This window comes from Fusarium poae, chromosome 4 (genome assembly GCF_019609905.1).
Source record: "Fusarium poae strain DAOMC 252244 chromosome 4, whole genome shotgun sequence".
NCBI classification, from domain to species: domain Eukaryota; kingdom Fungi; phylum Ascomycota; class Sordariomycetes; order Hypocreales; family Nectriaceae; genus Fusarium; species Fusarium poae.
Genome location: NC_058402.1, coordinates 2,722,122 through 2,747,253, shown reverse-complemented (window position 1 = coordinate 2,747,253; position 25,132 = coordinate 2,722,122). Strand labels below are relative to the sequence as shown.

General features: G+C 48.6%; 6 protein-coding genes across 6 annotated transcripts; 4 read left to right on the top strand and 2 right to left on the bottom strand.

Moving 5' to 3' along the window:
- Positions 1-503: 503 nt before the first annotated feature.
- Positions 504-2,043, top strand: GDH2 (NAD-dependent glutamate dehydrogenase; the record flags this gene model as incomplete). Its single annotated transcript, XM_044855336.1, has 3 exons — positions 504-564; positions 621-896; positions 1,010-2,043. 3 exons carry the CDS (start codon positions 504-506, stop codon positions 2,041-2,043), a joined length of 1,371 nt encoding a protein of 456 aa, XP_044702649.1.
- Positions 2,044-2,809: 766 nt separating this feature from the next.
- Positions 2,810-4,058, top strand: FPOAC1_010948 (uncharacterized protein; the record flags this gene model as incomplete). Its single annotated transcript, XM_044855335.1, has 2 exons — positions 2,810-2,870; positions 2,917-4,058. 2 exons carry the CDS (start codon positions 2,810-2,812, stop codon positions 4,056-4,058), a joined length of 1,203 nt encoding a protein of 400 aa, XP_044702648.1.
- Positions 4,059-4,641: 583 nt separating this feature from the next.
- VPS1 (vacuolar protein sorting-associated protein 1) lies at positions 4,642-7,011 on the bottom strand (the record flags this gene model as incomplete). Its single annotated transcript, XM_044855334.1, has 6 exons — positions 4,642-4,810; positions 4,861-4,945; positions 5,000-5,258; positions 5,315-6,701; positions 6,771-6,905; positions 6,959-7,011. The coding sequence occupies 6 exons, from the start codon at positions 7,009-7,011 to the stop codon at positions 4,642-4,644; spliced, it is 2,088 nt and encodes a 695-aa protein (XP_044702647.1).
- Positions 7,012-9,463: 2,452 nt separating this feature from the next.
- FPOAC1_010946 (uncharacterized protein) lies at positions 9,464-11,728 on the top strand (the record flags this gene model as incomplete). Its single annotated transcript, XM_044855333.1, has 4 exons — positions 9,464-10,451; positions 10,501-10,904; positions 10,957-11,585; positions 11,635-11,728. 4 exons carry the CDS (start codon positions 9,464-9,466, stop codon positions 11,726-11,728), a joined length of 2,115 nt encoding a protein of 704 aa, XP_044702646.1.
- A 5,327-nt stretch (positions 11,729-17,055) lies between these two features.
- On the top strand, positions 17,056-19,275 carry FPOAC1_010945 (uncharacterized protein; the record flags this gene model as incomplete). Its single annotated transcript, XM_044855332.1, has 4 exons — positions 17,056-17,127; positions 17,195-17,347; positions 17,436-18,808; positions 18,837-19,275. 4 exons carry the CDS (start codon positions 17,056-17,058, stop codon positions 19,273-19,275), a joined length of 2,037 nt encoding a protein of 678 aa, XP_044702645.1.
- A 613-nt stretch (positions 19,276-19,888) lies between these two features.
- FPOAC1_010944 (uncharacterized protein) lies at positions 19,889-23,116 on the bottom strand (the record flags this gene model as incomplete). The annotated part of the gene is made up of 7 exons (XM_044855331.1): positions 19,889-20,513; positions 20,562-20,865; positions 20,917-22,312; positions 22,375-22,545; positions 22,605-22,772; positions 22,834-22,976; positions 23,047-23,116. 7 exons carry the CDS (start codon positions 23,114-23,116, stop codon positions 19,889-19,891), a joined length of 2,877 nt encoding a protein of 958 aa, XP_044702644.1.
- Positions 23,117-25,132: the final 2,016 nt, after the last annotated feature.

The window sequence follows — 25,132 nt, the reverse complement described above, 5'->3', positions numbered from 1 at the left end:
CTCAATCATAAAAGGCAGCCATTTACAATGTGTTATAAAACCCCCGGGTGTACTCTGTAATCCCTGGTGTGAGTGGATACTGGGGTTTATCGGGAACGACCAAGATTAGGTCAGGGTGTGTCTTGTCACTCGATTAGATGGGATAATAGTAATGCGGGTGCCTATCTCTTTGAACACGGCAGTCGAGGTACTTGGATATGCTCCCGTTTTGCCTGCCGCCTTTATGTACTGTCTTCCGCTCCTTCCCTTCCATTGATATGGATATCGGATGCGGACGGGGACGGGGACGGGGACGGGGACGTGGGTGCCATGACGGAAAGAGCCACGGAGGATAATTGATGTGCCCATCTCAACAACCATATAAACCTCAAGTCCCTTCGTCTTTCATTCAAATTATCTACCTCTTCATCTCACTCTTGTGCAACACATTGGATATATCGAATCTGTCAGAAACAGTCCTCAAACCAGACATCGACTACAAACTCCTTCGATATACACCCCAAATGCAGCTGAACACTATGTCTCACCTTCCTCAAGAGCCCGAGTTCGAGCAGGCTTACGGCGGTAAGCAATCTAATCCACAGTAAACCAACAAACTCGATTCTGACTTGAACTCTTAGAGCTCGCCTCTGCCCTCGAGAACAGCTCCCTCTTCAACGAGCACCCCGAGTACCGCACTGCTCTCGCTGTTGCCGCCATTCCTGAGCGTGTCATCCAGTTCCGCATCGTCTGGGAAGACGACAAGGGCAACCTCCAGGTCAACCGTGGTTACCGCGTCCAATTCAACTCTGCTCTCGGTCCCTACAAGGGCGGTCTCCGATTTCACCCCAGCGTCAACCTGTCCATCCTCAAGTTCCTTGGTTTCGAGCAGATCTTCAAGAATGCCCTGACTGGCCGTAAGTAACCTCCTCGCCGCGCTTGTTTGAGCCCTTGACTGTTCCTGCATATTGCGGGGCAACGGGAGTGGCTCAGGGCAACATAGAAACAGATTTACTAACAAAGCTTCTAGTTAACATGGGTGGTGGCAAGGGTGGTGCCGACTTCGACCCCAAGGGCAAGTCCGATGCTGAGATCCGACGATTTTGCCAGGCTTTCATGACTGAGCTGTCCAAGCACATTGGTGCCGAGACTGATGTTCCTGCTGGTGATATTGGTGTTGGTGGCCGTGAGATCGGCTACCTCTTTGGCGCTTACCGCAAGCTTCGCAACCGGTGGGAGGGTGTCCTTACCGGTAAGGGTCTCTCTTGGGGTGGCAGCTTGATCCGACCTGAGGCCACTGGTTACGGTCTTGTCTACTACGTCGACTACATGCTCAAGCACGCCAACCGCGGCAGCTTCGAGGGCAAGCGTGTTGCTCTCTCTGGTTCTGGCAACGTTGCCCAGTACGCTGCTCTCAAGATCATCGAGCTTGGTGGTTCCGTCGTCTCTCTATCTGACTCCAAGGGAGCTCTCGTCGCCAAGGAGGGTTCTTCTTTCACTCCTGAGCAGATCCACAACATTGCTGCTCTCAAGATTAAGCACCAGTCCCTGACTGCTTTCGAGCACCAGGACAAGTTCACCTGGATCGAGGGTGCCCGCCCTTGGGTCCACGTTGGCAAGGTTGATATTGCTCTCCCCAGCGCTACTCAGAACGAGGTCAACAAGGAGGAGGCTCAGGCTCTCCTGGAGGCTGGTGCCTTCATCGTTGCCGAGGGTTCCAACATGGGCTGCACTGCCGATGCCATTGACGTCTTTGAGGCTCACCGTAAGGAGAAGGGTGCCCAGGCTCTTTGGTACGCTCCCGGAAAGGCCTCCAACTGTGGCGGTGTCGCCGTTTCTGGTCTTGAGATGGCCCAGAACAGTCAGCGTATCCAGTGGTCCGAGAAGGAGGTCGATGACCGCCTCAAGGCCATCATGAAGGACGCATTCGTCGCCGGTCTTGAGACCGCTCAGAAGTATGTCGAAGCCAAGGAGGGCGAGCTTCCCAGCTTGGTCGCCGGTAGCAACATTGCTGGCTTCATCAAGGTTGCCGAGGCCATGCACAACCAGGGTGACTGGTACTAAGATGGACAACCTGGGAAAGCATGAGGCGAGAGATCCGAGACTAACAGGAAGACCGCTATACCCGAGCTGAGCTCACATCAAGGTTATTTGGTCCTTCAGAACTCTCACAAAGTCTCTGCTTGTTTCTGCATGGAATGGCGTTCTCTTTGGCACTATCTGGGCATGCATTCTGTAGGGCGTTGGCGGGGTTCAAGAATGGAACATTGTCTTTATTTTTCTTCTAGATAGACTGGATTGGATTTTGCGATTTGTTTACTTTTCTATAGCCCAGTAGTACTCAGAATGAAAGAACATATACTCATACATATGATGCCGCCGTGAGACTTCTACAATTGTGCCCACTTCCGCTTCCACTCCCACTTGCTCGAAATAGAAGTATTACTACCTATCTATACGTCTGACTGGGATATCCGGAAGGCCCCCATACTACGTCCCCCTATCCAAAGCCTTGCCTCGCATCGACTAGCCTTACTGTAGTATATGTACTTTTCTGTACTGCCATGTGTACTCTGTAAGAGTTGAGTTGATAGCCGCCATGGCCCCCACTTTCGCGCCGTGGCCAAATGTCAAGGGTATGAGCCGAGTGCGCGGGATAACCGGGGCCGGAGGTGGAACCTCGGTTTGTGATGGTATCGCGGGGTAGTGGCTTGACATTCTTCTAAGTTGATAAAAACCTAACATAGAAACTTGCTTTTTTTTTTTTACCGTAGTTGATGCACTATATCAATCCTTCCCCTTCTTAAAGATTTCAACATTATTACCTAATATGACAAGTCGTCCTCCTTTAATTGGCATCAAGGTGCTGGAATTTGCTGGTCTTGCTCCTGGTGAGTTCTTCGGAACGAATAATGTGCTTGTTTAACATCCCTTCAGGCCCTTATGCTGGTATGCTTCTGGCCGATGCAGGCGCCTCAGTCCTTCGCATTGACCGCGCATCGTCCGGTGCATCGCGTCCGACAGAGGACGTGTTGGCCAGACACAAGGCGTCCATCTCCGTGGACCTCAAGTCAGAGCGTGGCATAGCTCTAATAAAGCGCCTAGCCACAACCTCAGATGTTCTCATCGATCCATTTCGTCCTGGTGTTCTTGAGAAGCTTGGTCTGGGCCCAGACGTGCTTTGCAACCTCAACAAGAGACTCATCTATAGTAGAATGACTGGCTTCCGTCGCGATGGAAAGTATGCACTCATGGCAGGCCATGATATAAACTATCTCGCTGTTTCGGGAACACTTAGCATGCTTGGGAGAGACGGAGAGAAACCGCATCCACCGATGAATATCCTTGCAGACTTTGCTGGTGGGGGAGCCATACTATTCCAAGGAATCTTGATGGCTGTCATATCAAGACAGTCATCTGGATGCGGACAAGTTGTCGAGGCAAACATGGTAGACGGTAGCTCACATCTAGCAACCTTTCCTCGGATGGGACTCAAGACACAGATAGGGAACAGAGGCCGAGGGAAGAATCTCCTCGACGGGGGTGCCCCCTTTTACGATACATATGTAACATCGGACGGGAAGTACATGGCCGTCGGTGCTCTTGAGCCACAATTCTTCGCGGCGCTACTCAAGGGTCTTGGACTTGCGAACCAAGGGTGGGAAGAAGACCAACAGGATAGAACGCGCTGGCCGGAACTGCGCAAGTTAATGACCGACACGTTCCACAGTAAAAACCGTGCCGAGTGGGAGGCCATGTTTGACGGTACAGATGCGTGTTGTACTCCTGTACTGGAGTACAGTGAACTTGAGACGGATCATGATCGGGAGGGTGATCAACGGCCGGCAGTGACATTGCGAGAGACGCCGTGCTTAGCTGTGAAGGAGGGTGTTGGGCATGTCGACCCGGTTCGATTTGGACAAGGACCTGGTGTACCCGGAAATGGATACGAAGCAAATTTGTTGAAGCCAGGAGCGGGAGGAGAAGAAGTGCTGAGGCGATGGATGGGGTGGGAGAACGGAAGGGAGTATGTGTTGCATCTAGGGGGTCTAGTGCTGAAAGAGACGTCTAAGTTATGATTTGGATAACTTGATATTGATCAGTAAATATGGGTCAGACGATGTAGTCTTTAATCAATGATTCTTTGTAAACGTTTGGGAGAAGGGAATCTTTCGCCACAGGGCACGAGGCGTGAAGCGTGAAGCGTAAAACATAATGGGTGACTGATTATATATTCTACCTACAAGCCCGTGTTCGCACAATCTTTCGAGCCCCTCGAAGAGCACTCGTAAGAAAACACAACATCGAAGATGAAACCAGGAAAGGCCCAGCTATCCGGTCAACACGAGTACCCCCAATTACTCCCGCTTTCTTGACCTCCCAAAAGACGCCGCGCCTCCACACCCCCTTTTGTCATGTGCATGCACCGAATCATGCATATCGAATGCAAGTCATTAAGCAGTCTACTCTAGGTCTCCTTCTGAAAAGTAGTGGTATCGAAAAAAATAGTGATGCGCGGGATGTGGTGACTTGGAATTGCTGCTATGCAGTGACCCCGTTGAGCGGTTGGCTCGCGGAGAAACAAGAGGCTGCGGATGGGCCCAGCCTGACTCTGACGCCGGATTGGGACGTGATGATAAGAAGCCTTGTTCATGAATGACATCACTGTACTTGGCTGACAATCTCACTAGCCTTGGAAAGAGATTCAACCATTTGCTGGCACTCCTTTCTTCTTCGGATGGTGAAATCACTCTCCTTGAGAAGATCGTCTAATGTGTCGGTTCGGTACATGTTCTCCAGCAGCTCTCGTTGCATCTCATCCTTGGTAAATCTACGAGTGATTAGGAAAAATTACAGAGGTAACAGTTATGGGGCACTTACTGCACAAGGTTCAGCATGACGGCCTTGGGAACCATGTCGATCATGGTACGCTTGACAATGTTGTAGTAAGAAGAAATGAGCAGCTCTGTGTAACTGTTAGTAACAGACAATTAGTAGGTGTGATCTCAGGTCGACGTACTGATAACTTCGACTTCGATGTTCTCGCGCTCTGACAGGGTACCGGAAGCCTTTAGAGTAGGGGGAGGGGCTTCCATGGCGGCAGCCTTCTTCTTGTTCTTGGCTGCGAAGAAGCTGCCAAAGAAACCCGAATTGCCAGAATTTTCTCCATCTGGAACAGTCGGGCTCGCGGCTCGGGGAGTCCCGGCAAGAGGCTTGCCTGTCTTGGGATCGACCTGAACAGGCTTGGGGTTGTACCGTTCGTTTACCATCGCCATCGCCTAAATCAGGAGTTAGCTACCCTCCAGTGATCGAGTTGATTATTGGGTTGACCTACTCGGTGACCATTCAAGAAATCAGGATGGCCAGTGTTGACGTAGCATGACTCCATGGATACCAAGTCCCTGACCAGCTTGTTGGTGGGCTCCATAGCCTTCTTAAAAAATGCAATGACGACGCCATGCATCTTCTCCTTCAGCGAAGGATATCGGCGGTAGAGCTGCTTACCGAGGAGCTGCGAGAGAATTCGCACCAACTCGTCGTAAACAAGGGATACACACTTCAAGCTGGGGTCTTCCAAGCGCTTGATCTGCTGCTTTACAATCAGCTCAAAGGCGGTAGTGCCCACAAAGAGAGCTGGAGAAGAACCAGAAGAGTTGTAGAGAATTGTGCGGATGTCGACATCCTTCACGACGTCAAACGGATCGATGGCCTTGACACCATTGGAGTACAGCTCGTGAAAGACAAAACTGATACGGGCACCACCTGAAAGCTCAGTGCTCGACAGCTCAGTGTTGTTACCATCTAGAACTGTTCGCCACTCATTGGTAAACTCTGTGATAATGTTGAGAACAATGTTGGCACTATTGCCAAGCATAGAGGGGCCAAGGCTTTCCAGCTCAGCCGAGTACTTTTGAAGAGAGCTGCTGATGCGAGCCTTGATGTCCGGCAGGGTCTGCTTGATGTGCATCATGAGAATGAGGTTCAGCTTGCGGGCAAGATAAGGGGTTCCGCAGTACGAGCTCTTGTTGCGGTAAGCCTTGTGATTCTCGAAGAAATTCTTCTCGGCCTCCAGCGCCTGGTTAATGGCCTTTCGGTTGTCGATATCTCGCTGGCCTCGATTGACCACAGGGACGTAGCCCAGTCTGAGAGGAATGACACGGTTGGACAAAATATCGATAACGTCGGTTCCTTCGTCCATCAGATCAACCTTGGTCAGAACACCGATAGTCCTTTGTCCCTCAGGGTCAACCTCGCGTGCCAGTTTGAGACCGTCCGAGTTGGCCAAATCTTGGTTGGCAGCGGTGACTGCGAGGATGATGGCGTTTGACTTGCCGATGTGCTTGAGAACCATCTCTCGAATTTGTCGCTCGATGTCGCGGGGCTGGTCTCCGACAGGGACCTTAGTGAGACCAGGTAAATCGACGAGGGTCAAGGTGAGGACATTGGGGGAGTAGATGCGAAGGTTGATGGGAGCTGGAGAGATGCCTGCATTTTTTCCGACCTTGGCTTCTGTTTCCCGTGAGATTTCGTCTCGAATCTTGGAGAAGTCATAGAACTTCTGTCCAGGGGCATGGAGGAACTCTCCCCACTCATCGGCATTGGCCTGCTTGTCGTTGGAGGTGTCAACCTCCTCAGCGCTAACGCCATTGCTCTCGGCGGGACGGTTGATGAGTTGGAGGACGAGGGGACGCCGGGTTACAATACCGGAGCCTCGGGGCAAGCTGAGAAGGACGGTCAGTTTCCTATCCATAAAGGCGCAACGCAGAACAGGCGGTATGCGGCAGACTCACAAGTCTCGGCCAACGATATTCTCCAAAACTGAACTCTTTCCACTCGACTGACTTCCTACGACGGCAATTTGAGGCAAGTCAATAGGATTGTTGACACCAACAGTAGCGAAAACATCCTGAAGCTTGTTCACGAGTCTACCGGTGGGGGTTAGAAATAGGGCATAGCAAGAGTGACAGCAGGAACTGACGTGATCAGGGCAGGATCCGAGATGCCACCCTGTGAAACAAGGGAGCCGCTCATCTTCGAGTATTATTTCCTAGCTCGTATGTACGCTCGAAGTGTGTATATGAACGTTTCGTGTCGAGAACGAATAGTGCGGAGGGGGGCAGATAGCTGAGTTTCGGGAAGCGGTCGGCGTGGAGGATGGTAAGAATCGTTGCGCAGTCTTGACGGTAAGCGTTGAAACGGCCCTGACGTATATTGATGGGTGCCGTTTACGTAGAACGCAAGAATAGAAAAACGTTCAGGAGAGTCAGGTCGTAGTATATGGGAAATACGTGGTGTTGCTAGAATAAAGGAGGGACTCGCAAGACGACACCGAGTTCACGAGCCTAATGGCACTAAGAGTTGCGCGCCGCATTACGTCCTTATTTTGTGCCACAAGTGGCGCAGCAAGTTAGGTACCTGCTAGTAGTTGCCTTTCGTCACTTGTATGTAGGTGATGACAGGCAATGGAAAGTGCGGCACGTGATTACCCATACTGTGGCGCGAACCTGGTGTTGATAATTTGGCAGCCTGAAGGAGACGTCAGCTCATGATTGATTGAATATGAGATATATGGGTGCCTGACAATGGTTTGTACTAAATAAACCCAGATGACGAAACTGTCAATACGTGGTCGCTCAGGCAGCTAGCTAGCTGTTGTTGCTGGACGCCTCGATACCCAACTTTCAGCATGTCACAAAAAAACAATTAAAATATGGGCTTGCATCAACAGACTTGTAAGACATGGCATCAAGGAGAAGCTCAATAGTTTGGATTTGCCATATATGATGTGAGAGAAACACTGTTACAAAGTTGTGTTTAGTAGACTACAATCACTTACAGTACACAGCAATGTTACGCGATGAACCCTTATGTTCTCGCCTAGGAGTGGGACAAAGATCAGATAGGAGACTAGGCCCGTCAATGATTCAGAATCACGCAAGTCTAGAAATAGTGTTCTGGGAAGGATCATGCGTGTGAGATAATTATCTACCTACCTACCTATGTAGAGGAGTAGTGGGGTCATTCGCAGTCACAAGGGATATTGATAAGAAGCTAAGTAAGATCCATCCTACAAGACAGAATGGCGGTCGAGGTTGGTAGATCAGTTTCAAAGAATATAGTTACATCTGGAACAACAGTGCTGACCATGAGGCATGCAATTTCGGTATTCCAGATCTGACATGGCATATATAATTCTTCCAGCAGGTTATCTTATTAATGCTGAAAGGGCATGGGATCTGAACGTCATGAGTTGTAACTAATGGTGTGGGGGCGACACCTCGCCCTGAGTCCAGACTCTAATCTGGGCGGCTGATGTGGAAGAGCCTTGACAAGAATTCTTCTGCTGATTAGTAGGAGCACAGCTAGATACAAAGACAAACCCTTGGGCACATATGTGAATAAATGCACTCTTTCAAAGATGTTTAACTAATAGGGGGTATGAGGCTTCTTTCTACCTGGTATAGATGGAGTCATTATAATACAGCACAGCTATACTGAGTGCATATAGGCAGACAGGTTACGTATTCGCTTCTACTTCAAGGTCTTCCCCGACGGTAGAAGAGTCAAGATGCCTCTACAGGTAGGTAGGTACAGATCAGAGTAGGAGAAAAACGTACCTACCTAGGTAGGTAGGCATGTGTGCCTGTTACTTTCCCAACTTTGAACATCGGTCCTCGAGACCATTGAGAGCTAAAACAACTACGTTTATTCCTGATTTGATCAAAATACTAGTATTATTGCGAAATTATGTAGACACCGTATTACTTATTGAGCCTACATATTCATTCATTTGGTAGTCTTCATTTGCAAAGATGCCTAATTACACTACCTACTTATTTATTCATGATTCAGATAACTGCGCTGGTTATCCAGCCACTAAAGACAATTGAAGCTCCACGGGAAATTTAGTAGGTGTCCCCTTCAGAATATCAGAAAAATCGACCCCGAGAAGCATAAGAGACCAAATTAGCAAGTCACTTTATGCTCCTTGGACTATAGTTCTTAGACTACTTATTTTTATACTCTAAGGCTTGAGAGGTCAACGTTTTTGTTAACTTAATGCTGACCCACCCGGTACCTACTACCTAGGTAGGTTGCTTTGTAAGTGCCCGTACTCGCTAAAGTAAGCCGCTAATAGTCTATGTACCTCCTTAGTACCTACCTCCTAGATCCTGGGGCTTCTAATGGGTGACCTCACCATGGAGGACCACCCACCTCTGGTGGATGCAACGGACCTACAGAACGGGAAGTGGCAGGTACCTACCACATTACCTGCACAGACAACACAGATTACCTAGGTACCTTAAACATAACAACAACAACATCTCACGTCAACTCGGTCACTCCCTTCAACGCCAAATGTAGAGCTTGATATCAACATACACTGGCCTTTTTCTATACTTATCGTCACTAAAGACACTGCAAGACAAAACAAGTGCCTTCTGGCGCTTTATCCTCTTCTAGAACCGCATTGCCCCGTCACATGCCATATCCTCACACTCCTCCTCCGACTTCTTCTAACTTTAGCACGATCAACTCTAATCATTCCTCCACCGCCCCCTCTACTCAAAGCTCGACCCTTTCCTCCGCCCACCAACAGAACCGGAATCGAGCTCGGACAGGCATCGCGAATATAGACTCTTCAGTTGCCAACCCTGCACGACTTCCGGGTCAGACGCCGACTCAAGCACTCGGACGACGTCGACGTTCTCCGGCTTCTGGCGGCCCCCCCGGTCCCCAGCCCGACAGCTCTCAAGCGCCAGACAACGATCTTACTGAGCCGCCGACCAAACGACGGAGAGAAAACGACACGATGGGTGGGAGCGACATCATCGATCCCCATAATGGTGCTCCTCTGGGTTTCTCTAACGGTTCAACTGAGCCATCTATGGGGGTCACTAATGGTCATAAATCTGCCATGAATGGTTCGACGAACCGCAACAACAATAGTACAGTCACCAAAGGCCATGGAATGCCCTCCGAATACTTTGGGCACAACCGTGAAGAGGTTACTCGATTGTTGATACAAGCACTGTCAGATATGGGTTATCAAACTGCTGCTGATAATGTAAGCCGCGAGAGCGGTTACGAACTGGAGAGCCCGACTGTAGCTGGTTTCAGGTCGGCAGTACTCGGTGGCTCCTGGTCCAAGGCTGAAGAGCTTCTTGCTGGGGCGTCATTCGAGACTGAGGGTCAAGGGAATGGGCTTGTCCTGGCACCGAGTGCAGACCGTAATGCCATCCGGTTCTGGTTAAGACAACAGAAGTTTCTGGAGCTTCTAGAACAGAAAGATACCAGCCGGGCTCTTGTCGTACTCCGAAGTGAGCTGACACCGCTTTCTCATGATACTGGAAAACTCCATTTTTTATCAAGTCTTTTGATGTGTCGTTCTGTTGACGACCTTATGGCCAAAGCCGACTGGGACGGTGCCAATGGCCAATCCCGAAAATCTCTCCTCTCGGAGTTGTCGAGTGAGTAAATTGGCAATGCCCTTACCGAACTTCGTGCTGACGTGGGAAGAATGCATATCGCCTTCAGTGATGCTACCAGAGAACCGACTGGCAGTTCTTCTCGAGCAGGTTAAGCAGAGCCAGATTGATACATGTTTATATCATACTCAAGCATTATCGCCATCGCTCTACTCAGACCACTTCTGTGACAGACGATGGTTTCCCACAGAGGTGGCACTGGACCTCACTGACATGAATGATGAGATTTGGCAGGTACAATTCTCACATGATGGTTCGAAGCTGGCTGCCTGTGGCAGTAGTCGGCAGGTTATAATATGGGACACACATACTTTCTCCGTTACACAGGTTCTTGATGGTCATGATGAAGGAGTTGGTAATTTGTCATTCAGTCCTGATGATTCGATGATTTTATGCTGTGCAAGGGATGGATATGCGAGGCTTTGGTCGACTAGCGTGAGTAATCCATGGATTGTCCAGCTGGGTATAATGCTAACGCAGAATCCAGGATGGGCATCTGATAAGGCAGTTTAACAGATTCTCAGAACCTGTCAGTGGTTGTGTTTGGGCTCACGACAACCGGTCTTTTGTTCTCGGTACATTGGACCCTGCATTGAGCTTGCGCACCATAAACCTACACACAGGTAGTGAGGCATACGATTGGGGCAAGAAGCATCGCGTTGAGGATCTATGCGGATCACTCGATGGCCGATGGCTTGTGGCTCTCGACAACGAACGAAGAATTCACGTCTACAACGCCACCACACATGAGCTCGAGTTTGATATGGAGCTGAACAAGCGGCCAACGTCCGTCAGTATCAGTCAAGACTCACGTCATTTACTCATTAACAAATCCGACGGCGAAGCTCAGCTTATTGACCTTGTGACACGTAATTCGGTGCAGAAATTCTTCGGGCACACAGGTGGTGATTATTTGATACGCAGCTCCTTTGGCGGAGCCAACGAAAGTTTTGTAGTGAGTGGTAGCGAGGATGGGAATATTCTAATATGGCACAAGAACACCGGCGCAGCAATAGAACGGCTGCCTGGGCACCACCCTCGTTGCAACGCCGTTGCGTGGAATCCCACCGATCCTTATGTCATAGCATCTTGCGGGGATGATGGCCGGCTAAAGATGTGAGTACTAAGTCTGCAACGGTTGAACAAATAGCTAACAGTCGCAAAGTTGGACCAACAAAACGCACAGCGTCGAAATTCGAGCCCGGTACCTTCAGAACCGTGCCAACGATGCCAACACTTGGGATAGAGACGAAAGATAGATCATGGTTTTGGTGGAGCTTCTGTGTTGGAGAGTGCTGAAGGAAGACACGTCATTGAATTCTAGAGAATAACTAGAAGCTGAGCTATAGCATAAATACTTATCTTTTTGGTATTCTTTCGCAAAACTAATTCGCCCAGGTCACAGAATTTCTCTCCTGAAACTGGCTAGTGGGTAGCAGAAAAGTTGGCCTTTTAAGCCTTGGGGTAGATGAAAATAAGTGGTCTAAGAGCTGTAGTCTAAGGAGCATAAACTGACCTACTGATTTCGTCTCTTATGCTTCTCGCGGTCAATCTTTTGATACCCTGAGGACTGGGCTATCTATTCTTTGTCGTTCTTTTTTTCAGTATAAAACAACACGTGAAGAATATGGAAATCGGTTAAGCTGTGACTCTTGACTGATATAAATTTGCACCAGGTTTGAAGGAATTGCGATCCGTCACTATCCCTCATGATTCGCTTCCGAGTATAAGTTGACGAAGCGAGGCCATGTTGACTTTGGCACGTGGAGACGAAACCTCTTCATGATTAGAAGTGGAGTTGCTGTGGAGAGACGGACGGGACGAGGGCAAGTCAGTGGAAACTTTGAATAATTAACCAAGAGCAGGCATATATCCGCTTAGTGTGGCCTATTGCTGACACTCGTAAGAGCTGAGCAAGCTGGACTAGCTCGTGACCCAGAGCCTCACCCCAGTTAAGGGAGCACTGTACCTGCATGACCCCCTAAGTACACAATATGCGTCCAATCCTGGGACCAGGGCAGACGGTTGATGGTCATATCAAGCACGGGAAGGTACACCATTTGTCACTTGTGCGGTATAAAGACTGGTGCCAGCGGACCACAGCCTCAATCTGTGGCGGAGTTGGTATGATTTCACGTCGTGTTCCATGTGCGGGTTCGTAGGCGAACATCCAACGGTCAGTCACAAGGTTTGTGCTGGGCGACGGGCGGTCAGGAACACATTTGCGAGGGATCTGAACAGGAAATCCGGTAACTTGGCGTTTGCCGGGACGATATTGATTCGCGATTATGTCCTAGTCGGGGCAAAAAGATCGACAACATGACTGAGTCTTCTGGTCGCCTTCCTTCGATAGTGGAGAAGGCTAACTGGATCGATATGCATGTGCTCAAGTGTCAAAATCCCTAAATCTGAAAATTGCTGTTGTCCACTCCAACTTTGGGGTGGTGACAACATGAGCTGCATGTGCTGAAGATTGAGACCAGAGCAAAAGCAAGAGCCGAGACACTCGAGGAACGAAACTGAGCCTCATCAGTATACCGACTGTCCATAAGAGTCTATGGATGGCTGGTCCCAGTTCGTCATGCTGCTATTCCCAGCCGATGGGCAAGCATAGAAAGGAAGGCACAACAAGTACCCTCTAGAAAAAAAGTAATGAGCATGCTTTGGATAAAAAGTACTGATGTCCATTGATATCAAGACTGTGTTTAACAAATGAGACAAGCGAAACCTGATAGGTGTACCGAAGCAGCACGTATCCGGAAAGCCTTTCGAGAAACGCTGTTTAGAAACCAGGAGGGTATTTGCTAGTCGTACCGCACGATGCCAAAAGCCAGCATTTGCTACCCATGGTGCCGAAGAGTTTCGGACACATGAAAAAACCAAAGCGTGGTATTTCCTCATAATTAGCGGTGGTACTCGTAAACATAGTAATATTCCGTCCTGCCATCTGCCTAAGGTGCGGTATCGCGATGTGGGGTTTGACTGTTGTCAAGGTTCCATTTGTCCCCTAGGGTTGCTAGGGTTGTTGATAAACCCCTGATCGATACTTGGATGATCGGTGCATTATCGAGCCACGCAGACCTGAACCCCTGAAGCTAGAGCACAGCACCATGTCAGGAGGACGTGCACAGCAAGGCGGAGGTTAAGCACCGCCGAGGTGCAAACAAAGGACCGAAGTACTTACTACTAGACGTAAAGAGTCTGACTTTCCTACGGCTTTAGAAGAGAGCCGAGACAGTGCTCACAAAAAGACCCTGTGATATTCCAGCTCCAATAAAGAATTATCACCAGTCTGTTTCGAACAAGAGATGACATAATCCCAACAGCTTGAGGATGGGAACCGCTCGGTAGTTGACGGTCGTAAGCAATCTTGATGGAGATGACAACTGCTTTGGGAAGAGGGTGCTGATGGGATGCCAAATGTCATGTTGAGACCCTGAACCATCCTGGGAGTTCCATTATTATTCCCTCTGCTCCTTGTGAGGTGAGGAATCCAAGGACAACAGGACTAGGACCGGCCGCCGACAGTTTCTGTACCTAGTTATGCATCCATCGTGTTATAAGCTGGTGTAAACTGTCAGGATCTATCAGAAAGTCGAGGAGGGTCTCCGTCAACTCAGATTAGGTCTGCAATCTTACCTTGTTCCTGCATGACATGTCGGCACTTGATAGTATGTGGACACTGAATAAATAATACAGGTAGTCGACGTATCTTGGTTGGTTTTGGCGCTATAGGCGACGCTGGCTCTTTTGGACTGATGTTAGTCACAATGTAAATTCAGGAGTTGAGTTTTTGGCTCCAAGATCTCAGAGCGAGCACGGGATGGGCCGGCGCCGCGTCTTGGTCGGTTAATTGTCTTCCTTTCGTACTGTGTACATACAGAGGCTTGTGAGTGACAGTTCATATCTCCGACGACAAACCAAGCCTGCAAGCGCGATGTTACAGAGCCAGCTTTTAGCTCCTATCAAATGCTGACCACCATAAATCTTTCAGAAGGCCGTGGCGTATGATTTAATGAGTGTCAGTTGTATTGCGGAAAACGTCAACCGCATAGGAAAGGTTGTTTGAGTCAGTCAGCGTTGGAGTTGTTTCTTTTCCATCCTCTTGCATCTACAAGAAACATGTTAGCTGCAGAGCATTGCGGCATTGCGGCGATGCAGGTCCTTTCTTTTTCGATCCATCCCAGCACATTTATCCGTGTACCGTACCGTACTCTGGGAAACGTCCAAGCATGGATCAACACGCACGGACACAGACATGGGTGCGTTGGCGTTGGCGTTTTGATTTCTCGCGGGAGAGACCCTAAGATAGGTAACTAATCATGTCTCAAGCACAGGCCGCTCGCACTATGTACAGGGTCAAGCAAGTTGTTGGGTCAGATCCCACTGAATCGGATTATTAACCAGCATCAGTACAGTATAGACAGTGTTCCCCCTGGAAACATGCAGTCTTACACACCGGAAGGTATGAGCTTCTAGTAATAGTAGAGTAGCTTGGACCACAGCTGGGCGATCACCCGGGCAGTCAAAGTTGATGGAAATAACGTGTTGAAGCATTCAACTGGAGCCAAAAGAAAAGACGGCGCGCAAAGGAAGGCTTTTTGTGGCAAAAGCAGTCAAGTGGATATCAGGTTGTTAGATCATGGCTTGACTACAGAGAGCGATCGAACTAATGCAGCTTTTGCAGACGCAATCTGGCAATCTGCTACACAGGCACGACCCTGAGTCGTGTTCTACAGAGGCTTACTCCACTCGAAAGAGATGGACGATGGACGGTTATGAGTTGTACTGTGTTGATTCTTTTGCCATTTCTGTTGGATTCAGGGTATGCCTGCTACACTACTACCTAAGCAAGGTATACAATATCATGGGATAAGTTTGTCATAACAGACAATCGATCATTCTGCTAAAATGAATACGTGATGATCGATTTTCTCTCAAGCGCAGGTCTCAGTACAATAACGAGTGATTTCTATGCAGACAATGATGGCATTACCTGAGTCAGTATCACTGGCCATAATTGCTTCACCTACTGACTTAGTAGGCTAGCTTCTCAAGAGTTGCCCGTAAATGGAAAGAATATAGGCAACTAGGTAATAATTAACCAGAGACCAACCAACCATTGTACTACTCTCTGATACCTATCCATTGATGTTACTGCAAAATCGGATGCATGTAAGTCATAACATTGAAATGTTGGTATGCGCCTTTTGAGTTTTAGAGAAATTGTATAACTAACTACATAGTACTAACCTAGTCCTCGGGGGGTCAGAAAACATGAGACCCGCCTCCACCAAAATTCGCTGTTAAACCACTGGTTCACGTCTCATGTTTTTCGACACCTCCTAGCTAGTACCTTTAGATAACATGGGTGCTTGCGCTCAGTCCTCCCATCTAAAACCAACTTTTGCTGTCCCTGAGCTAAGCCAAAAGTCTATAGCCATACATGCTGCAAGGCCAGTATCCATCCATAGCTGCCTTGCATTTCACGGCATTTTACGACGGTATTATCAGGGAAAGACGTTGCTGATGTTGAGGCTGTCCCTTCCATTTCTGTTCGAGACGTTAATCTCGCCTGCTTCCCTGTCCAAGTATCCTTCGTACCTGCCTTAGTACCAGTCCACCCGCATCACCCCTCGCACTTTCCCCCTAGCCTTCCATCATGGTGGGGTCCCTCTCTAGTAGTGAACCTCGTGCTAACCATGGATGTCTCATCCAATATGGATAAGCTCAGACTATCTCAGCATGGTCCCCTCCTCCCGCATCCGTCCCATCAACCAGAAAAAGCAGGGGTCGGTCAAGGTCGGTTAAACAAATCCAATCCAATGGAAGAAAGGGAAGAAGGAAGCAACCAAACACCAATACCGTACTCCGTATCTGTACATTCAGTTGATTAATCAGTCAACTGGTCAGTACGTACGTGCTACCTGCCGACTACTAAGCTAACCTAGGTCCCTACCGTAAAATAAAACAAAAACACATCAGACCAGGCAAAGCTACCTCTAGGTATACTTTAAGCAATTCTCGCTTAGGTTTTCTTCAATTGCTCCAACTTGGTGCTCTTCTTCTCGCACTGGATGACGACCTAGACGACGTGCTGACCTACCTGCCTCTACTGACCTTACAACGTGGGACGGTCGTAGTACGTACAGTACCTGCATCTGTACCTACAGAGTACCTTCCTCCAGACATCTGCTGAAAGCTCATTGCCGAAACCCTTCATTTTCCGGCCGAGTCCCCTTTAGCTTGCATCCGCTTGCCACCAACACCATTGGATCTTTCGATTCTTCTATTTTTCTTCTCTGCATTCCACGTCAACGGTTTCTTCAGCTTCGTCTTTATTTTACGCTCACTTCGCTGTCGATTGGCCGTGCTCTGGTCGTTTTGTTCCTTGGAGTCTATTGTCTTTACCTAGTACCTCGTCGCCGGGTTATCTCGTCTCCTGATACGCCCTCGCCCATGATACCCTTCTCATGATGCGACTTTGAAATCGCTCGCTCTATTGCTTTCCCCCTTCCTTTTTGGCACTTTTTGATTCTCAGTCCAACCTGCATCGTGATTTCTTCTCCATTACACTCAACTCAGCATGGATAATTTGGAAGGAATGCTCATGGTCCCCCCCGAACGGGGACAAATTCTTGGTAGAGCTGTTTGGAAGGTTAGTCCCTTTATCGCCTGTCGGCATTCAATCCATCTCCGCACCTTTACTGATTTGGGCACAAAAGCTGCGATATGTTGTTGTGGGACGACGTAACACCAGACTTGGCCTTGGTCAATCACAGTCGATATCCAACGGTCGCAATAACAGTCTTGGTGGTGGCAGATCTTTCCCCAAACTGCCTACAGAGGAATCCTGCATTCTCATCTACAAACACAAGGTATATATACATTTAAGCACAATCACGCTTGCTGCTCCATTTCGAAGCTTTTGTTTTAGTCTTCCTGACTGACCTGTTCCAATTCTAGGAGGATGCTGAACCAATCCAACAATGGCCGATAAACTCTATCACAGACTGCCAGGTCCAGCAGGTCAACCATCGAAAACAAGGGCCGGTTCTTCCAACCCTCGTCATCTCTATCGCCGATAAAGAAAAAAAGCGTCGTTCAAGTCGAGCCGCCGGTCTGATATCTTCGAGCAAAGAGGCTAACGCAACAACTCTGTGGTTTCGTACACCCCCGGATGATCATCATCCAAGTTTACACGAGTGGGCGCGCAGCATTCTTTCCAGGAAGTCACCTATGAGCCCAGAAAGCCCCATGTCGCCCCAATTCTCAAATCCGTTTGCATCCATGTCTCGTGATACTTCCGAATACTTCTCCCGACCTTCCAGTGGAAACCGATCCGGTCGTTCTGATCTACGCAGCCTCCAGCACAAAAGCTCTACTACTACTCAATCGACAGCAACGACCACGACTACAACTAGAGAAAGACCGCTCACCATTAGCTCCGAATCGCCCAGTCTACGATCAAAACGCAGCGACGTCTCTTCACCTTCAAGCAACAACTTCCCAATACAACAAATGAACTTTCCTATCCCGGGACAGCATTATACTACAGTCCTTCCAACCGATCTGCCATCTCCTATCAACACCACAGGGGACTACCAAGGGGAGTTTATTGAAGGTTGGACATCAGCTCAAGGTAGATCATCGACAATGAGCTCGCCAATCCGAGGCCGCAGTAGTATTGGCTCTCAACCACCGCATCCTTCCATTGCCACAGTTGAATCCAGCTCTCCACCTGGACCACGTGAGACTATTCTTGACAGAGCTTTTCAGATGCGGTGTATTCCTGGTTCAGAGCGAGAGGTACCCGGAGAGGAGAATCTGAGTTCTCTAGCTCGTTTTGACGCATTGATGCGGGAGGCCGATGACAAGATAAAACAGAGGGAAAAGGCAGAGCGGGCTCAGCAAATGGCAATGCGAAGTGCTTTTGAGGCATCTGAAAGCTCCAGTGAAGAAGACGACAGTGATTCGGACGATTCGGACGAGGATGCGTATGGTGGTCTACCTGACCGGCGAGGGCCAGCTTTAATACCCTCTACAACGCAGCGTGCACTCCAATTTATCGCTGATCGTGGTGGTCCAGCACCTTTGTCACCATCTGCCCGTTCCTCTGTGTCGAGGGCTCCAATATTACAACAATCACCTCCAATGCGACCCCATACGGCACATGCTAAAACTAGACCAAGTCCCACACAGCGAACCAACAGTACACCTCATTTGATCGCCAACATGGCCAGGTTGGACGTGACAGCATCATCCAAGGTGTCGGATGATTCCTCAGTCAGGTCGAACGGAGATAAACGCGTGTCAACATCGAGCACTGCCACTAAAAGGTGAGTTTCACTCAAGTTAACTGAGGAGTATTGAGAAGCAGCAGCTTACTGTTCATTTAGACGAACCTTGGTGGGAGGAGTTCCTGGAGAAGCAGCGAGGTCGCCCTCCAGCACACGTCCCTTTCATGTCGGACACTAAATCTACGATGATCCGTCTTGTCGACTCTGGATCAAGACTGACCCTTGGAATTCAAGCGCTTTATTCGGATGACACAACGGCGCTGGCGTCAACAGCAGAGATGGCGTGCTTTGTTGAATATACCACATTGATGAGTGAGAGTATTTCGGAATCTTTTAACGACGACTACCAACTCCCTGACTCGATTCTACGTCCCCTCGATGACGGCGAAGAAATATCTGTCGCCATTTCCTTTGCCACGGAGCAATTGCAAGAGACATCGATATGTGTAGTTTTGGCGCACATTGCAAGCTTTCTACGATTTCGATACCGAATAATGGCATCGTAATGACGATTCTTATGATGGAGATGAAGGGACTGTTGACTTCATGGCCCCAGGCGTTTTCTGTTTGGATGATTTGTTTTAGTCTCTGTAAGCATGGATCGGTGTTTGTATTTTGGTGTTAAAATAGGCATACATGGACTCTTGGTCAAGGTTATATGACAAGTATTCGAAGCGTGGTCATGTCTCGAATACCACTTATCGCCGGCATAGCCTGCTCCTTTCAAAAGGTGCTATTCAAGGCATACCGAGAGCAAGCATCGTTTTCTAACAATAGATTCGGACGACATACAGTTCCACAATTTACAATGGCAATCCTGAAACATTACCAGGAGTTTAGTGAAGTATTATCTGGACTTCTAATTTACTGTACTGTACAAGATACTTTGTGACATTTATTATTTCTAGCTGGGACGTTCTTGTCTAGCTGTTTACCTCTGATGCAATTTATCAATCAATTAATTCACTGTATCCGCAATCCCTTTTTGGGCACTGGTATCCTTGGCAAATCCTATCTCCAGGCCCTCTTCACAGCAGAGCACACAGGATCGCTCCCTCAACTTTTCTTCTTTCTTCATTTCACACATGTCGCTCGTAACGGCAATGACATCTCGATAGTCTATCGGATGTACTTGACGATGGCCTCTTGCTCCTCAGGGTTCAGTCTCGCACCAATGAAGCCTTCGACAGCACCACCGTGTCGCTGGTTGGCACTGACCATGTATTCCTTCACCCACTTGGTAACATCAAGGATCTCGGGAAAATCATCCTTGGCCAAAGGCTTGCAGGTGTTTAATGCAGTGAACGACATGCCGAAGCCAATGTCGTCGACATCAGCCTCAGCAACAACTTCGTCGCCACCAACATTCACAGTTGGGGGGTTTACTAGCAGCGACAGTAGTTTGCGGCAGCTGTTGGCCCAGCCCTTCATGAACTGTTGAGAGAAGGCTTGCGAGTCACACAGGGTTTTTGTCAGTGACACAACAGCAACTTTTCGGTCCACAGGGCGAGCAAGGCGCTCAGTCTCGGCCAGAACGAAGGCAGGATAAACTTGAGCGAAAACACCCTGGTCGACCGTATTGGACTGCTTGATGAAGTAGTCAGCACCGTAACCCGCCTCAAGGCGAGCCGACACGAGGTGGTAGAAGCGAGCAAAGCGGAGCTTGAACGCATCGGAGGGAGAACCTTGAAGCTTGGTATATATCAGCCGAAGAATTGTGGCAAAGTACTGCTCCAATCCAGTACTTCATGATGTTAGCAATTGTATAACGGGGTATGGATTCGGGACTTACGGCTCAAAAGTCTTGACAATGGAATCGAGGATGTCGAAGGCGAGCAACTCAGACTTCTTTGAGTTAAGAAGTCTCTGGAAAATGCCAAGAACAGGCTCCAGCTGGTTTTCAGCTTGAATAGCCTGGGATGCTCGAGGGATGACAGCGGACAAGAGACGAGTGCATGCCGGAACATTACCTCGGGTTTCCCAAAGAGTAGGGCTCAAAAGAGGGCCTAGCAGAGCCTTGTAGTTGTCCGAAATGGTCTCGGATGGGCTGGACTCCAATAGCTGAGCGAGGATCTGGAAAACATACTGCATGAATTCTGGGAACATATTAGCAAGTTATGGGCTGGTATGCGGCTGCTTCAGCTCACCTGTGACATCTTCGACCAAGATTTGGTGGAAGGGGCTCCACAGCTTCTCGTTGAAAAGAGCAGCATTGCTGGGAGCACAGTATCGGACAAGGGCGCCAATGGCCTCGAAATGATAGTAGTAGAATCGAGGGTTGCTGGGGTTCTGCTTCATGACATTGGTGATGAGGATAAGATGGGTCAAGACATTGTCCAGCAAAGGAGCGGCACCGTCCTTGATGACAATTAGAATTCTCATGACACAGCGCATCAAGAATTCATTCTCCTGCAACTTAGCAGGACTAGACTCCTTCTCGATGAGCTTGAAGAGGTGGCCAAGAAGGTCTTTGGCAAAGGGCTCGATATCAGCACGGGGAAACATGGCATTGCCAGCATCATCCGTGAGGAACAGCACACGCTCCACCGCAATAGCGGCATATGAGTAGACAACATAGTTGTCTGAGTTCAGGTTCTGAATCAGAGGGCCCAGAGCCACCTTCCATTGCTCTTTGGATAGCTGACTTCGGAAAGTGTAGAGATACTTGATGGCGTCAACCTTAGAGATATGTTCGACACCCTGTGAGTTGATGAGATCCTGAGCAATATGCTGCTCGAAAAACTCGACAACGTTGACCAGAGGATTGACTGTCTTGACACCTTGAGCAGCAGTCACAGCGCCCTTGGCAGCAATAGAAAGGAATAGATAGATAGCAGTATCCTTGGCCTTCCAGTCGCTGCTACCCTGCGACAGATAGTGACTGATGTATTTGGATACTACTGTGGTGACAGGGGCTTCGAATCGCTCCTGAAGCTTGCGGAGAAAGTCGGTGGCAGATCGTCGTCGTGAGTCGGTATCAGAGCCCTCGAGATCCCTTCGGATGAACTCGATCGGCTCATCCTCAAACAATTCAACATCCGATTCGCGAAGCGCGACGTTGGGTAGGATGACCTTCTCCACGATCTGGGTCAAGACCTCCTCATTGTTAAAGATGCCAGAGTGCTGTGCGGAGGACGCAATAGCAGTCAGGAAATGCAGAGCTTTGCTGACTATCACGTCGTACTTCGTCTCCGGACCAGTAGACGACAGCAGGTTCCAGGCCTTCTCAATGAAGGGTTGACAATATTTGGAGAAGTCTTCATCGAACTTGACAGTAAAAAGTTCGAGAACCTCACAAATATCGGCTTTAACAGTGTCGACTATGCTCGTTTCGTCATCGTCGTCGGTCTCCAATAATGGGTTGGAATATGTGAGATACTTGTGAAGAAGTTCAGAGATACTGCCTAGGTTCTCGTCGAAAATAGGAGGTAAGTCGTGGCAAGACATATCGTGCAAGATTTTGATTTGCAGATCAAGAGTCTCGAACCAGCCGCGCAGCACATCCTTCTTATCGTTGTTCTCGGCAATCTTCTTGTCGGTTGTCTGATGTACGAAAGAAAATCATAAGTACAAAGAAGTTATCAGTTCTGACCATCGAAACTTACCACGAGAAGCTCAAGGAAAGCTTGTCCAAATGTCTCGATCACATGGTTGATCTCCATGTAGAGCTCATCTGTGCGGAACAAGGGTCTCCATCTGGCGAAGATGGAGTGTGCAACTTCGAGAACACCAACGTTGACCTTGGGATCGGTGGCGGAAAATCGGCTGACAAGCTCCTGCACAACAGATCAGCACACATTATAAACGGCTGCATAGAGGGGGGGCGGTATCCGACCTGCGTAAGGGTATCCCATCGTCGCCAAAAATCAGAATCTGCGATCACACTAATAGCATCACCAAGCTGGGCCTGGATGTTGGCCGGTGACGAAATCATGAGGCCAATTAGGCGTTCCTTGATGACTTGAACCTCATCTTGAGGCAGCTTGTAGTTGCCCTCCTCGTCCTATACCAAGATTCAAGATTTAGCATTTCGGAAACGATCGATCGAGAGGGGCAAGACGCACCACGTAGGATGTTCGGATGAAGTTCTTAAAGGCCAAAGCGGCGGCGAGCCGGGTCTTTAGTGGTAGGGTGTCGGAGTTGACAATGTTGAGAAGACTGAGGGAGTACTGAGACTTGGCAGCCTCTTGCTTGAGGGCATTCTCGGCTGTTGGTAAAGATTGTTTATTAGTTTCCAAACCGCGGGGCAACGATGGGGGAGTGACGAGATCAAGTACCTTTACGATGCTCTGTAGGATCAAGAGTTGCGTCAAGAAGCTGAGCAATCTGACCAATATCGGCTGCCATGATGGGAATGTGCTGAGGTGAAGAGGCTATAGGGAGGGGCGGGTGGAAGACGAAAAAAAAAAGAAAGAGCAGAAGAAGCGGTGGTGATGTGGAAGGATTGGCCTAGAGGTTGTAGCTGGGAAAGTAACAAACAAACTCGCAGTTGGCGACTTAGTAGTATGGATTTTTTTTCTGGACCTCCACTGACGGCATGTTTAGGTGCTTGGCAACGACCCAATAGATGGCCTCGAAAGTGGTAGCAATGAGCTACCTTCAGGCACCACAGAGCTGTTTTTAGCAGACTCCAGAACTTAGTCCGCCAACGGATAGCTTTTTGCTGGTACAACGTCCAGTGAAAGCTACTAGCTGCCTGGTTGCCCAGCAGATTGCCCCGTATTTGGTAAACATGATGGATCAATGTAATGTATTAAGTTAATAAACCGGTTGTCTTTCGCGCAACGGTCGGTTGAGAGGACCTAGAGAGATCATGCCGAAATACAGAAGTACAGACAGGTAACTGCAGTTTACACAACTGGGACTAACTCATATACTGTATCACTGCCTTTTTCCTGAGAATACAAACACCAGAAAGGGTTTCCAGCCGCCGACTTTTAGTAAAGATTTCGAGGTCATGTACATCTTTTGTTCCTTTTTTTTCAAAAATTTTCAAATAGTGGTGTTTCGGTTTGAAAGAGCCTGACAATTTATATCGGGCATTTTGATATGCATGTTATTATAATAACTTAGTTAGCACTCGTGATAAAAGAGTATCCCGGGAACCATCTCACCTTCTACCCAGTGGGTCACTCTTTGAGGTTTGGCCTTGGGCCCCAAGACATCAAAAATAATGTAAAATGATTAGAATGTATCACTGGTTTTGAGGTCTAGAAGTTGGTGTTTCTGAGATTGACTCCGATTGCCTGTATACATGCTGAATGAGTGGGAGACTAGGAGAGTATAAACACAAAGAATATATGTATGTTATCGGTCTGAGTCTCTGAGAGTTGGTTTATATCTCCTATCAGTTTGTTATAAAATCAAACAATGACACCCAACTACCTGGTATCAGGCATTCCTCTCTTTGCTTAGCGAGAACATAGGTACCTGGATACAACCTCGATCAAACACAATACTGCAGGTACACTGTACCTAAGAGACAGGATGTTATCCTTCTCTGGCCTCAGGGTCGCTTCCATTGTTTGGGATTGGCGCGATTGAACTCTTGTACCTTACCGCCTACAGCTTGGTGGCATGGCGTACATAAAATCCCTGGGCTGCTCGCGTCTTCTCTGTAAAGCAACCATTGAAAAGTCACCAAGGGGTCATCTGTCCACGCCGTCTTGGCTTATGTAAGGTGAAAACGAAGCTTCTATTAGTTGAGAGACTGCTTAATCGATCTGCCCTGCATCCGTCTAGCTGCCGTTCTCGTTGTGCCGTCTAACTTAGCTGGGTTGGGTTGGGTAGTAGACTTAACATTGAACCTAACCGCCATCGTATCTTCTACTAAAGTTCCAACCTCCTTCCCTCCTCTCTGCATCTTACCTTTTCTTTGCCGCCTGTCCATCATATTTCGTCTAGCCTAGGTAGATTCATCGTTTTGCTTGTTCTATACGCTCGTACTTATCACGCAATCATTGATCGACCGCGTCATGGACTAGGACCAGGTCTAGCTCGTACAATATTGCCTTCTTTACATCTCTGCCGTGTCTTTTTTAAGTCTGCCGATCTGCCCGCCCCGCCCAGAACCGGACCTCCATCCACCTCCGCGCTTTTTGGATTAGACCTACCTATCGCTATCATCATTGTCACACTCGTTTTCCTGATTTGACATCGACAAAATATATCCTCTCTTGCGCTGCGCTGCCGACTCTCACGATCTACTCATACTGAATATTTAATGAAAACGACTCAAGCCGTACATATCGACGACCTCTCACAGGCCCATCTTAGGCCTAGGTAGTACATGTTTCGCTGGTGAGACTCACCTGTACCTGTACCGTCTACCCATATCGTACCTACCTTGCATTTGCATACTAC